Below are 15,484 nucleotides of genomic sequence, written 5' to 3'. Positions count from 1 at the left end.
AAGAAATTTTTATCTTCTATTTTCTAATAAACTACAAAAGACTTCAACCTGTGTGCAGTCTGGTGTATATAGCAAGGTGACGCTAACCTTAGGTGCAACAGTATCCTTGAAGTGACTGGCTTGACCTTGAAGGAGATGAGGGTGGTGATGGCCAACAGGGAGCTCTGGCGTGGGCTGGTCCATGATGTCACGAAGAGTCGGAAGCGACTGAATGAATAAACAACAAACACATATTATTTGATGTCTTGGCCTATGGCTGGTACAATAAACCATTCATTCATTCAATTCTCAATAGAAACATGGCTCTCTTTTGTGGCTCCTCCCTCCCTCCCTTCCCCTCATATACATGTCACCTTTCTTTTCCAGTGACATCACAGAGGGACACTTCACCTAGCAACAGCCAATTATTAATCTAATAACAGCCAATCCATTGACAACACAGAGGGTATTTTCATCTAGCAACAGCCTTTGTGATACAGAGAGACAGACAGACCAACCGACAGATAGACTGACTTTTATATAGAGAGACTTAGAATGCTGTCTTAGAGAGCTCTAGTGTAGTCTTCTAATGCAGTTGCCATGATATTTGCAAATCAGATTATAATACAAACTTCATGGAAAAGGGGATTCAAAGAAGAAATCTTGAGAGAAGTCACTTTCAGATTGATTTTTAATGGAACACAGGCAGGAATTCATTAGTGTAATCTTTTTACAGAGCATCCAATTAAACTGGATGCAATTGCTGACACATTCCATTTCTTGGAATAGTTTTAGTGACCACGCCATTAACCCTTATAGGGCTCTCCAGAGTGTTCACAGATTTTCTCATCCTCAGTGAGAAAGAGTAATTTCTCACGTTGAAGGTTTTTGCATATTTTCCAATGGTTATTTTTCAGGAAACACTTCATTTGTTTGCAATACATCGTGTATAAATGCAGGTTAAGTATGCCTTATATAAAATGATTGGGGTCAGAAGTGTTTTGCATTTCAGATATTTTACAGATTTTGGAATATGTTTTTACATAATGAGGTGCCTTGGAGATTTGGCCCAAGTCTGAACATGAACTTCATTTATGTTTCATATACATTTTGCATGTATGCCCTGAAGGTAATTTTATATACATTGTTTTTTAGTCGTTTTGTGCATGAAACAAAGTTTATGTACATTGAAACATCAGAAAGCTATCTCAAACAACCATGTGGACAACTCTAGTGCATTTTGAAATGCTGGATAAAGAATACTCAACCTGTATTTCAATTTATGTCTGAAGTAAATGCCATATTTTTGTCCAAAAAGTTCCTACAATTTGAAAAATTATCCACATTTCACATAATTGTGTGCAATGGGGAGAAAACATTTGAATTTTCTGTTCTAATGTGTAAGAATTATTATTATTATTATTATTATTATTATTATTATTATTATTATTATTATTATTATGTTTATACCTCATTTTTTCTCTCCACAAGAAGTCTCAATGAGCAAACATTTAACTCTTTAGTAACCAGGATGTGATTCAGATGTTCCTCCAGATCAGTGGTTCTCAACGTGTGGGTCCCCAGGTGTTTTGGCCTACACCTCCCAGAAATCCCAAGTAGTTTACCAGCTGTTAGGATTTCTGGGAGTTGAAGGCCAAAACATCTGGGGACTCACAGGTTGAGAACCACTGCTCCAGATACTGCTGGACTACAAATCCCAGCAACCCCCTCCCCCAAAAATTGGCTAGGGCTTCTAAAATTTGCACCCAACTGCATCTCAATGCAACATGATTTCCATTTCTTAGTTACAGCAATGGGTTTGGATTGGGATGTGGAGAAGAGGGATCCGAGTTCAAAGGTGCATCTACATCAGGCATGGGCAAACTAAGGCCAGGGATTGGATGCGGCCCTCTGGGTGCTTTCCTCAGGCCCTCCTAATCTTTCCTGTCCTCTTGGCATAAGGACACGGCAGCCTGCCCTCTACTCACTCTCAGCCACTGCATGTCTTGCTGTCCTCCCGGCATAAGGATGGTACAAGCCCTTATGCTAGGAGGACGGTTCGAGCATGGCTCGAGGAAGGCACAAGGCAGTTGAGAGACTTCCAGAGCACTCTCAGCCTCTGCCTAGCTTTCCTTCCTCCTAGCATAATGCCAAGATGACAACCCAAGAATATGGGGAGGAGGATCAGGGCACTGCCACATGTTTTGTCTTCCTTCTGGCATAAGGATGGGATGAGCAGTCCTGTCCATATGCCAGGAGGACAACCTGAGGATGACCTGGGCCCTCTCTGTCCCAGGGCTGCCACACCCAGCATGTGCCCAGCCGTCCTCCCTCCTGGCCCAGCCCTACCGGCTGGGCCTGCAATGCAGCCCTAAAGCAAAAAAGTTTACCCATGCCTGAGCTACATTGTAGAGTTAATGCAGTTTGACACTACCTTAACTGCCAGGGCTCAATTCTGTGAAACCATAGGAATTGTAGCTTCCCAAAGCCCTTAGCCTTCTCTGCTAAATAGTGCCGGTGCCTCACCAAATCACAAATCCCATAAATCCATAACACTGAGCCAGGCCAGTTAAAGTGATGTCAAACTGCATTAATTCTACAGCATAGATGCACACTGAAGTGTGAAATTCACCGAGGTGGACCAGCTACAATCTCATCTACTTCACAAGGTTGTTAGTAAAGGTAAAGGTTTCCCCTGACGTTAAGTCCAGTCATGTCTGACTCTGCGGGTTGGTGCTCATCTCCATTTCTAAGCCAAAGAGCCGGCGTTGTCTGTAGACACCTCCAAGGTCATCTGGCCAGCATGACTGCATGGAATGCCGTTACCTTCCCACCAGAGCGGTACCAATTGATCTATTCACATTTTGCATGTTTTCGAACTGCTAGGTTGGCAGAAGCTGGAGCTAACAGCGGGCACTCACTCCGCTCCCCGGATTTGAACCTGGGACCTTTCAGTCTGCAAGTTTAGCAGCTCAGTGCTTTAACACACTGAGCCACCGGAGGTTGTTAGAGAACATTAAAGACTCTTGCAATTGAGCCAATCACTCCAGAAAACATTGAAGTTTTGTTCTTGATGATGTACCTCGCAAGAGTTGTTCCCACTCCCACATCCAGCCATGCCCTAATAATACTAGAGTCTTGCTCCCTCCTTTATTTTTGCTTGAAGTTTCCTTCTCTTCTCTCTTTCCTTCCGATTTACCCAGCATCTAGTTTGTGGTCTGGCATATTTATCGGAAAAGTTGGGATTTTTGTCCAATTCAACTGAACCCTAAAGCTCCCTGATTACACTGCAGAACAGGCAAGCTTTAAATGTACTTAACAAGTCAATAACAAAATAATCAAAGTACCATTTAGAGATTGAAATCTCTTTTCCCCCGGTTGCTTGCAGAAGACAACTGTCACATGCCGAACTGTGGCGATTGTGGCCTGGAGGCCCGCAGGTTGACCTCCATGGAGAGCTGTTTTTCATTAGCACGCTCGATATGGGGACTGCAGCATTTTCCTTTCTTCTTCGGGGTGAAAATGGCATTGTTGGGAAATGCCCTTGCCAAGCCCTTGAGGCATGCAACCCGTGTGCCTCATCTACCAGGCTCAATGCCTTTGGCAATTGCTTTGCTCCCCTCTTTCACGCCCCCTTCTACACGCTTGACTTGTCACACTGGGGTTTCTATGGGCCAAAAACAGGCCAGGGATCTGTGATTAGATAGCCTGACTTTTTTGCAGTTAATATTAACACTAAAGCTGGCAAAGGAGGATTCTGATATGTATCTGAGCAAAAAGCAGGCTTTAACCTTTCTCACTCTTTGCAATTTTTGTTTTGCAAGCTGGTTTCCCATCATCATGTCTAAAGTTTCTGTTAACCTCGAGTAACACTGGAAAAATACACTATTCAGAGATATCTGTAGGTACATCTACAATGTAGAATTAATGCCTTTTGACACTGCTTTAACTACCTTGTTATGGAATCATGGGAATTTTATGCTTTATCAGAAAATGTGTACCAGAGGCAGAAATAACAAGGAAAGAATAGGGATATAGTTTCCTAGACCACAAAAATGAAGAGCACTTCAAGATGTTTCAGCAAACCTTTTATCCAAAAGTAACAATATGCACATGTGAAATAAAACAGTCAGGTCTGTTACGCCTTGCACAAGAAAGCAAAAATATTTTGAACCTTTTAGAAAGTGCTTCATGATGCTCTTTTACGGATCTAAATACTCTAAAAGCTGAAAAAGTACTTAATTTTTTTTATATCCCAAGTGCTTTATCTTAATGTTTTTAGTTTTTAATGATTTGGTCCAGAGTGAAAGCTGCCTCTAAGTCTAGAGCTAGTATAATTTGCCTTCTGCAATTACAGGTTTAACTTTTGTGGATTTGATAAATATTCTCTCTCTAGGAATCTTTATGGGTGGGGCTGACCGGGAATGGTGAATGCTGGATCAGCCCAGGATGGTTTTGACAAACAGTGCTTCATCCAATATGGGGGCAGAAGAGAGTCCTGACCATCCAGTAGTGCCAAAACTGGTTTGGCACCACCACATGGCTATCTTTGCCACCCGCTTCCATTCTCACTGTTGCAGTGGCAGTGGGTGCAACATGGCTATTGTCTGTCGGTCATGGGCTGGAGTGACGTTGGCTGGGACATTACAGTGACATGAAAGAGGGGAGGGGGAGATTACCTCGTCACTCCAACTACTGTCACTCCAAACAATGAGTAACAGATACTAGCCGTGTTGTACCTACTGACTGCCATGACAATAACAAGGCTATGTGCACAGATGTCTATTATATACAGCAAAAAGGAAAAAAGGAAAAGTATGGTATATAATAATCTATATATATAAAAGGATAATGGTGTCGCTCCACCGGGCAAAACAACAAAACTAAAGGCCCCCCAACCTAGAAAATTGACAACACAACCCCTCATCCACGTCTCTACGTTCTTACGCTCAACAAAGGATCCCCCCCTCAAACAGGGAAACACAAAATAAAGAGCAACACTCTGAAAACAAAGGAATTCCATCCAGGAAACAATCAGGCCCACCTAACACCTCCCAACAAAGGATCCCCCCCCTCTAAGACACGGAAACACCTAAAAAAAAGCCACAGCAACGCGTGGCCGGGCACAGCAAGTCTATATATATAAAAGAGTGATGGCATCACGGCAATTCACAAAACAACAAAAGTACAGGCCCCCCAACCTCAAAATTTGACAACACAACCCATCATCCACGCCTCAAGGTTGATACAACAAAAAGAAAAGAAAAATAAAGTCCTAATTAGAGGGAGAACAATAATTTTTTTTATCCAATTGCTGCCAGTTTAGAGGGCTAATCTCTGCCCACTTGGTTGCCTAGCAACCAAGGGACAGCCAGGTTTCAGTTAGGGGACAGGCAGATTTAGGCCTCACTTAGACTTCTTCCACAGATTATCTAATTTGCACTGGATTATATGGCAGTGTAGACCAAAGGCCCTTCCACACAGCTATATAACCCATTTATAATCTTATATTATCTGCTTTGCATTGGATTATCTTGACTCCACACTACCATATAATCCACTTCAGTGTGCATTTTATACAGCTGTGAAGAAGGGGCCTCAGATAATCCGGTTCTGAGCAGATAATATAAGATTAGAAATATACAGTAGAGTCTCACTTATCCAACGTAAACAGGCCGGCAGGATAAGTGAATATGTTGGATAATAAGAAGGGATTCAGGAAAAGCCAATTAAACATCAAATTAGGTAATCGTTATACAAATTAAGCACCAAAACATCATATTATACAACAAATTTGACAGAAAAAGTAGTTCCATGCGCAGTAATGCTATGTAGTATTTACAGTAGAGTCTCACTTATCCAACACTCGCTTATCCAACGTTCTGGATTATCCAACGCATTTTTGTAGTCAATGCTTTCAATATATCGTGATATTTTGGTGCTAAATTCATAAATACAGTAATTACTATATAGCATTACTGTGTACTGAACTACTTTTTCTGACAAATTTGTTGTCTAACATGATGTTTTGGTGCTTAATTTGTAAAATCATAACTTAATTTGATGTTTAATAGGCTTATCCTTAATCCCTCCTTATTATCCAACATATTCGCTTATCCAACATTCTGCCAGCCCGTTTATGTTGGATAAGTGAGACTCTACTGTACTGTATTTACAAATTTACCACTAAAATATCACAATGAATTTAAAACACTGACTACAAAAGCATTGATTATGAAAAGGCAGACTGCGTTGGATAATCCAGAACATTGTATAAGCGAATGTTGGATAAGTGAGATTCTTCTTTAATATGAAATAATTACTGGGATAGAATAATGCAGAACAATATAATCTCTAAAACCAGGACAGTAAATAAACAGGGGAATTCCACACAGGAAACAATCAGGGCCAGCTAACACCTCCCAACAAAGTATTCCCATCATCAAAGTCTGGCAAATCCTCTGTTTTCTCAGGGCCACAGACAGTAGAAGCACATAAAATATTGCAAACAACATCACTCTGAAAACAAGGGTATTCCAGAGAGGAAACAATCAGGGCCAGCTAACACCTCCCAACAAAGTATTCCCATCATCAAAGTCTGGGAAATCCTCTGTTTTCTCAGGGCCACAGACAGTAGAAGCACATAAAATATCGCAAACAATACCACTCTGAAAACAAGGGAATTCCAGACAGGAAACAATCAGGGCCAGCTAACACCTCCCAACAAAAAATTCACTCAGGGAGGAAACAGCCAGGCTTTAAAGCTGCAAGGCCATTACATCCTAATCATTTTTCCTAATTGCAGCATTCATACTTGCCTCCAACAAAAAAAAAAAACCAATCAGAAATATTGTATATTCACAACCTTTAGGAAATAATATCCCCTGATGGCGCAGCGTGTTAAAGCTCTGAGCTGCTGAACTTCTGGACCGAAAGGCCACAGGTTTGAATTGGGGGAGCGGAGAGAGCCCCCACTGTTAGCTCCAGCTTCTGCCAACCCAGAAGTTCGAAAACATGCAAATGTGAGTGCATCAATAGGTACTGCTCCGGTGGGAAGGTAACGCCGGTCCATGTAGTCATCCCACATGACCTTGGAGGAGTCTACGGACAACGCCGGCTCTTCGGCTTAGAAATGGAGATGAGCACCAACCTCCAGAGTAAGACACGACTGGACTTAATGTCTGGGGAAAACCTTTACCCTTGACCTTAACTACCACCAATTCCTCAATACTTTATTTCCCATAACACCATACTTCGCCACAGCGTGGCCGGGCACAGCTAGTATAATATAAATATAAAGTAAGTTATGTTATAGTTCTATACTTCTATAGTGATATAGTCACTTATATATTATGATTGTAGAGTCAGTTTATATATTCCAACTGTACAGATAAATACATATAATTCAAAATTGTCTTGTTATCTGAATCGGGTTTAAATAAACCTGATGATTGACCATAACTCCGTTCCTGTGGTTTACACAATGAATAATGGTAGACTTATGTATAGTATCAATATCAATATAACAAACCACGTATAATCCAATGTCCAATTTTAACAAATATAATTATTGGTACATAAAGTAGTTTTATTAAAGTCTTGATAATATTCTCAAGGTTTGTAACACTCTTCTTCAAAATCAATTATTCAAAGTAAATCAAAGTTCCATGTCAATAGTGACAAAGAAGGATAACCCCCTGGTTAAAGGAGTATATTGGTGGATTCCAGATTCTATATAGTATATGGATCTCGGAGATAATATGGTCAATCAAATCTGGTTGATACAACTGGTCTCCTGGGTATGCATCTAGTTTCGGCGACCTCCTTCAGGTAGACCTTCTTCAGGTAATCCTGGAGCTCCCTCTGTTTGCTTTAGGTAGTATATCTTGATGCTCTGCTGTCTTATTTATGTCCGTGGAGGATCCTTACATGTAGTATTCTACCTAAGGTTGCGAGTCACTTAATATATCACTATAGAAGTATAGAACTATAACATAACATACTTTATATTATATTATATACCATACTTTTCCTTTTTTTCCTTTTTGCCATGACAATAACAAGGGGCAGGAGACAGTGAGTGCCACCCAAGTCTGGGTAATAAGGAATGGATGGCAAAGAGTTGTGGTCAGTTCTATCTAGGGACTAGCCCAACTGCTTATATGGGCCCAGAGTCATAAGACCTCATCAGATGGGGGATTTTCCCCATTCTACCGAGCTGCTGGCACACTTCCAGGACAGAGTCTGTTGGAGCCCTTCATATGACGCAGGGTTACTTCCGTTGGGGCTTCGTTGGGCTCTGTCCCGGTAGTGTACCAGCACTGAGCTAAGAGGGAGCCCTGAAAATATAGTGAGTACCATATTTGAAGAAGCTGCGGACAGCTTGGAAACATTGTGGGATGGGAGCCGATGAGCAATCATGTTAAGGGGACGAAGCTGGGCACTGCCCCACAGTCTCCCACACTGTCCTCCGACTTCTGGATCTCCATGTGATGAGGTCCTTGGTTTTCTTTGGATTCTCAGGGAGCCAAGGGCAGGTTTGGGTGCTAAAATTATGGATTTTGATATGGCCCATGAATAAGTCGAGAGGGGAAATGTCAAAGCTGCAATATGGGTCAGCTCTTTCTGGGCACACCGCCGTTTCCTGCCCAGGTTTCCAAAAAGCCAGAAATGGTATCATGACAGAGAGAGTAGAAGGCATTGATGCTCCTTTATGTTTTACTGTGAATGTAACAACCCTTTGTTTGTTTAGCAACGCCTTTTGTATCTGTTTTCATATTGATGTATTGAACTAAATTTAGGTTTAATGATTTCTGTATTACTATAATAATGGATACTTGTTTTCCCATCCTGGGCTCTTGCCTTTCACAGCTGTGCTCAAAAAATAGACATCCTTGGTAGGACTTAAGGTACAGCACTCACATTAACCCATAGATAAGTCAACCCAGGTTGTTCATTTTACTAAATTTCTAAACATATATAAAGTTCTTCTAAACGTCTTCTTACCCTCTAGTTATCCTAATTTGGCAATGACAAACTTGTTTGTTGTTCTGTTGACCCATTTTCCATCTACTTTTAAAAGATCAATCTTCTTCTTTTCTCTTCCCACCTTCTTACTTTGTTCTCGGCTTACTTTGTATCTGGTGGGGTTTGGTTCCAGGACTCTTATGGATACTAACATCTGTCCCATTGTGTACAGTGGCATAGCAAAATGGTAGCCTTTAACTAAAATGGTAAAGTTTTATTGATTTTTGGAAATAAAAATATTTTCAAGGTGTGAATGGTTGAATATGTGAAAATTGGCCCTCAAATAACTCAGTTTTGTAACATGTTGGGAATAAATAATGTGTTGTCTCCATGAAATTGTCTGATGTTACTTTAAAGCCATCTATGATTATGATTAGTTACCTAGCAGTCATTCCAACATGAAGAGGAACAGCATAACTTTAAGAGTTTACACCTGAATTTTCTTCTCTTTTTACTTTCCCCTCTCCATGCTCTCTTTCGTATCTTGCCTTTTCAGAAAATTCAAAGTATAAACCTAAAGGAAAGAATTGTTTTTTCCCCTTTAATTAATATGTGAGCGGGCCTGAGAACCTTTTCAGCTATAGAGCAAATATGTCTGCTGTAAATAAAAGTAAAATTACTGGTTACGGCCATTAGGACCAATTGATGGGTTGATACTTTGTGTCTAATCCTTGTTGTTCAGCTGTTACTGTTTTGTGTGTTTCAGGGTAGCAAACACAGCCCTGTGGAGCCTACATTGAATGGAGGTCTCCTCTGTAGAGCAGAAGCCATGATGGGGAATGAATCAAACAGCAGGGTTTCCAGTAAATGGGCTCTTTTGGTTGAGGTCAGATCATGGTTCCATTGAAAAATACAAAAAGTTACAGTGCATATATTTGGTTAAGAGCTAGTTCTGGCCAGGAGAAAAGGTTCCTTGGACTTTGCCTAAATGTTAAAAGGAGAAAGGGAAAAGAAAGCAGATTTCTGTTTCCGAGGTGGCAAGTGAACAGTAAGCTTCAATTTATGCCCTAGACAAGTAAGGGGCTTGGAGGAAATCATTGTACAGTAAATGATTGTTTGCCAATTTCTTCGGGGGCTTCATTACCCAATGCAAGAACGAACAGCCCTGGGAGGGAGAACAGGAGAAAGGCACTGAAAGAATCACATTGTGGTTTTATTTTTAAAGGACCTTGTTTTCAGTAACTCACTCTTCATGTAATTTGGCAGCCATCAGGAAAAAAACAGAAGGAACTCATTTTGTTGCTACGACTGACCTGGAATACATTTCCCTTTTATCGGGACAGAAAACAGGCAAGACACTGGCTCTTTTGTCAGCCTGCAAACACAGCTGAAAGTGAAATCTTAGTAAGGAGCGGCAGGAGCCATGATTGGCGACTGTTTCCATATCCATGCTGATGTTCTTATGGGGGCTGACAAAAGCTATTCTGTGGTCGAGTCTAAGGATTTGACTACACTTGCAAAGAAACCTGGACTCACCTTGATTAGGAAAGTTGGCTGCCCCCATATGTGTCAGAACCCTGCTACTAGAGCCTGTATGTGGCTCTGAGTTTCAGGGTCACTGACATTGATAAGACACCTGCGTCTCAGGACTCGGAGAAGAAACGGCTGCTGGACTTGGCGGGGAATTTGCGCGGGGTTTTACTGAGCGGGAAGAGACTTTTCAAATGAGGGGGAGGGTATATAAAGGATGGTTGGCCGGAGTCTCCCATTCTTGGCTTTTCGGATGTTTATGTTTCCTGCAGTAAAGTTTCTGGTGATATCACAGAGAGTCTCGTGTGTTCATTCAGGAGCGGCTGTGGTGAGCTGACACTAAGCCAAGAATATAGACACCATCCCGCCGTAGCGGTGAGGTGTAACATGCAAGGGGAGGATGAAGAACTCTTGGGCGCAGGAGGAGGAAGGTCGGGAAGGGCCACTCCCGAGCCGGACGCTGAGTTCCACCAGCTGGCGGCCCTGGCGTCATCCACCGCTTATGCCCAGCCAAATGGGGTAACCCAGAGGCGTGGAGTGGTGCGGGGAGACAGCACCGGAGGAGAGGAAGGTTCGCCTTCCCCAGGCCCACAAAGGATGGTGTTTCTGGAGGAGAGGATGTCGGCGATGGAGACCACCCTGGCAGTAATGTCGAGGGCGATGGAGCGCCTGGCGTTTTTGGTGGAGCCAGAGAGAGGAAGGGAACTTCGGGCTGGCTCAATGTGGGACATGAGTGTGGGAAGCAGCCAGGGCTTTGCAGACCTCCCAGCACCGAAGGGAAGGGAAATGCGAAAGGAGCCCGGCGCCCGGCCCAAGACCCAAACAAGCCTGACGCGGGTGGAGGAGAGTGACGACGAAGGGGAAAAGCCTCCGAGAATCCCGGCTACGCTCCCAGCTGAGACCCTAGTGCCCCTGGCGAATGCCGGGCGTGGCACAGGGCCAAGAGAAACAGCAGCGGGGCCCACTGGTCCGCAAGGGGGCTTGCGACGGGCGGAGGATTGGGGATTGCCGCCACAGGGACCCCTACCGAGACGAGAGGAACTAAGGATCGAGTTTGGGGGAGAGTCCTCTGAACTGGATTTTTTCCTTACCACAGTGAGGGGCTATATGGAGGACAATGCTCACACTTTTAGAACGGAATCCAGCCGGATACGGGCCATTGGCGCAGTGTTGAAGAGGGGAGCGGCTAGCTGGTACGTTCAGCTGCACGCGCGGCGCGACCCATGTCTGGGGTCAGTCCGACGCTTTATGGGGGCCCTGGAGACCCGTTTCCGAGATCCATTGGAGCAGATCCGGGCGAGGGAGAAGTTGAAGACCATCTCCCAGGGGCAGAGGTCGGTATCTGAGTATGCGGAGGAATTCCAATGCCTCGCCGAAAAGGTGCCGGAATGGTCTGCAGTGACAAAGATGGAACTCTTCAAAGAGGGGCTCAGGCGGGAGATCCTCTCCTGGGCGGTGCATCGTGATGAGCCTGACACACTGCGCGGGTGGATTCAGCTGGTGGGGCGCGTCGAGACATCGCTGGCCCAGGTGAGGAGGCACCGAGGAGCGCTACAGCAATGGCCGCAGATGAAAGAGGGGAGCCGGGAGGGATCAGAAAGAGGGGAGGGATCAGCCCCAGCCGGGAGGAGAGCGGAGCCGACAGGGAACGTGAGCGCCAGCAGGAGTGGCTGCTTTGTGTGCGGCCGGTTGGGCCACAGAGCTGCCGAGTGCTGGCAGAGAAAAGGGGAAAGCGGAGGCCAGCCCAAACCAAGAGCCGTGGCAGGAAAACGCGCCGAGGAAGAAACACCGATGAGGCACCATTCGGGGGGGTTGGTAAGTCAGGACAAAGCTATGATAGTGGTCCCCATTCAGCTTGAAAATGGCAGCAAACAAGCAACCTGCAAAGCGTTTGTGGATTGTGGATGTTCCAGGAACATCATTTCCCCTGAATTAGCCGAGGGATTAGGATGCGAAAGGACGAACCTAGAATCCCCAATAGCATTTTCGCAGTTGGACGGATCCACAGCATCAGGATCGTTAGCTAGGTACAGTGCCGAAGATGTAAAGTGTAAGATAGGGAGTTGGGAAGGAAAGGTGTCATTTGTGATATCACAAATAGCCAGCTATAATGTTATACTAGGCATGCCGTGGCTGGGGCAGGCCAACCCGCAAATCAACTGGGAGGATAAGAGCATGATTTTCGGGATGAGTTTGGAAGAAGGGAGCCAGGAAGTTGAGAGGGAGCCGGGGAAAAGGGGGGAGGAAGACTCTATCAGAATAGCAGAACTGGCAGATAAATTACCCCCAGAGTATCGGGATTTTGTGGACGTGTTTGACGAGAAGGAAGCAGACAATTTCCCACCGAAGCGGAGAGTTGAAGTGAAAATAGAGCTAGTCCCAGGAGCAGAGCTTCCCAAGGCAAAGATATACCCGATGTCGGCTAGGGAAAAGGAGGAACTGAGAAAGTACATTGATAAAAACCTAGCGAGAGGTTTCATAGAACCTTCGAACTCCCCTTTAGGGGCACCTGTGTTGTTTAGGAGGAAAAAGGACCAAACGCTGAGGCTCTGCATTGACTACAGGGGCCTGAATGCAATCAGTACTGTAAATAAATACCCTCTACCCTTAGTGAAGGACTTGATCGCCCAGTTATCGGAGGGACAGATATTCACTAAATTGGATTTAATTGAGGCTTACCATAAATTGCAGATCAAACCAGAGGACAGGTGGAAGACGGCCTTCTCCTGCGCCTTCGGATTATTCAATTATTGTGTGCTCCCATTCGGTTTATGCGGGGGAGGGGCCGCGTTCATGCAATTAATCAACGAAGTGTTGCATCCATTATTGTACAAGGGAGTCTTTATTTTTTTAGATGACATATTGATAATGTCTCGGACCAAGGAGCAACACGTAGAACTAGTCAGGGAAGTCCTACAAAAGTTGAGGGAAGCGAAGCTGTATGCGAAGCTTGCCAAGTGCGAGTTCAATAAAGACCAGATAGACTTTCTGGGGTATAGGATTTCCTCCCAGGGAGTGGCGATGGACCCTGCGAAGGTGGAAGACGTAAGGGGGTGGGAAGCCCCCAGAACACGGAAGCAGCTGCAATCCTTCCTGGGGTTCGCAAACTTCTATAGAACATTTATCAAGGACTTTGCGCGCCTCACTTTGCCATTAACGGATTTGTTAAAGACTAAAGGCAGGGGAGAAACAGCCAAAGTGAAGGCCCCAGGGGCCAAACTGACCTGGACAATAGAATGCCAGGAAGCTTTCGAAGCCCTAAAAAAGCGTTTTACCGAGGAGCCTGTCCTACAGCACCCTGATATGTCTAAGGCCTTTGTACTACATTGCGATGCGTCAGACCGGGCATATGGGGCAGTTCTGCTGCAAAAAGACGAGGGGGGGAACCTGAAGCCATGTGGCTATCTGTCGAAAAAGTTTAGCGATACAGAAAAAAACTGGCCGATTTGGGAGAGAGAAGCCTTAGCGATTCTGAAAGCACTAGAGTGCTGGAGACACTTTCTGGAAGAAAGTGGAACACCGTTTGAGGTGTGGACTGATCATAGAAATTTACAGTATCTGAGATCCCCTCGTAAACTATCAGCGAAGCAGATTAGATGGGCCCAATATTTCAGCCGTTTTGATTTCAGACTCAAGTTCTTCCAGGGGAAACACAACATACTCGCTGACGCTCTCTCTCGGATGCCTCAGCACGGGGGAGGAATTCAGGAATCTGAGGGGAGCCTTTTCCTAGATAAGCAATGGGGCCTGGCAGTACTGACTCGAGCACAAGCAGCCAAAGAAAACAAACGTACTGCTATTTCCACGGGGGGGAGGAGAAATATGGGAGGAAGAGTTGAAGCGAGCATATGGAATGGACAAATGGTTACAAACGAACAAAGAACAGGGAGAACTGTGTGGGGATTTGGTGTTTGTTAATAAGAAATTGTATATTCCTGAATGTTTGAGACAAGAAATGTTAAGGAAATGCCACGATAACAAGGGTGCAGGTCATCTAGGCCCCACCAGGACTATTAAACTGTTGGCCAAACAATGCTGGTGGCCCGGAATGAGGAAAGACTCCAGGGGGTACGTCACGCAGTGTGAATTATGTGCAGAGGGAAAAACACCACCTGGGAAGCCCCAGGGGCTATTGCAGAAGGTGGTGGAACCCATGAGGCCATGGGAATGCGTGGCAATGGATTTTGTAGGCGAACTACCCCCCAGCAGAGGCCACAGATACATTTGGACAATATTGGACCTATTCTCAAAACAGGCACACTTTGTGGCCCTGCCAAAACTCCCCTCGGCTGAAAAGCTCGCTGATTTGTATGTGAAGCATGTATATCGCCTACATGGGTGCCCTGACAAAATAATTAGCGACCGGGGAGTCCAATTCACTGCAAAATTTTGGGGAAAATTCTTACAGCTGTTAGGAGCGGAAAGGAATCTGAGCTCGGCTTTTCATCCCGCAACCAACGGGGGGGTCGAACGTACCCAACAGACACTGTGCCAATTCTTGAGGATGTACACCAATTATAGACAGGACGATTGGGCGGACCTTCTTCCGTTTGCTGAGATGGCTTTTAACGGGGCCGTACATTCGGCCACAGGTCGTGCCCCATTTGAAATAGTATACGGACAGGAGGTGGCACCTTTCCCCAGGCTACCCGAGTGGAAGGAAGGAGAGGGCCAGACCGACAAGGAATGGCCGGCCAAAATTAAACAAGGGTGGCAGACCGTGGTGGAGGCATTGAGGGAAACACAAAAGAAGTACAAGCTCTTTGCAGATCGTAGGCGCCGAGAGGGGGACAAATTGGGTGAAGGAGATCTGGTTTGGCTGAGCACAAAAAACCTGAAATTGGGGTTCCCATCTAAGAAATTGGCTCCACGCTATATAGGGCCGTTCAGGGTAGCGAAAAGAATAAACGAAGTGACCTATGAGCTGAAGCTACCCAAGGACCTAGGGAAGGTACACCCGGTATTCCATTGCAGCCTGTTAAAAAAGTATAAAGGAACTCTGGACAGC

General features: G+C 44.7%; 2 protein-coding genes across 5 annotated transcripts in view; both read left to right on the top strand.

Annotated features, from left to right (window-relative positions):
* The window catches only part of me3 (malic enzyme 3), a 175,166-nt gene that overhangs the window by 70,774 nt on the left and 88,908 nt on the right, over window positions 1-15,484 (top strand). Inside the window, exon 3 of one of the 4 annotated variants that reach the window (XM_062977084.1) lies at window positions 9,713-15,057. The exons of the other annotated variants lie outside the window; for them this stretch is intronic. Within the exon in view, the coding sequence (XP_062833154.1) occupies window positions 10,864-14,394 (3,531 nt within the window). The 5' untranslated portion in view covers window positions 9,713-10,863 and the 3' untranslated portion in view covers window positions 14,395-15,057. Of the gene's footprint in view, window positions 1-9,712; window positions 15,058-15,484 lie in introns of those variants that run through there. 4 annotated transcript variants of the gene reach the window in all.
* grm5 (glutamate metabotropic receptor 5) overlaps window positions 1-15,484 on the top strand; it is a 1,174,932-nt gene that overhangs the window by 1,159,138 nt on the left and 310 nt on the right. The window lies entirely within an intron of this gene.

The sequence above is a fragment of the Anolis carolinensis genome, chromosome 3 (assembly GCF_035594765.1).
Source record: "Anolis carolinensis isolate JA03-04 chromosome 3, rAnoCar3.1.pri, whole genome shotgun sequence".
NCBI classification, from domain to species: domain Eukaryota; kingdom Metazoa; phylum Chordata; class Lepidosauria; order Squamata; family Dactyloidae; genus Anolis; species Anolis carolinensis.
The sequence above is the reverse complement of the archived record's forward strand: the minus strand, read 5'-3'. Positions and strand labels throughout refer to the sequence as shown.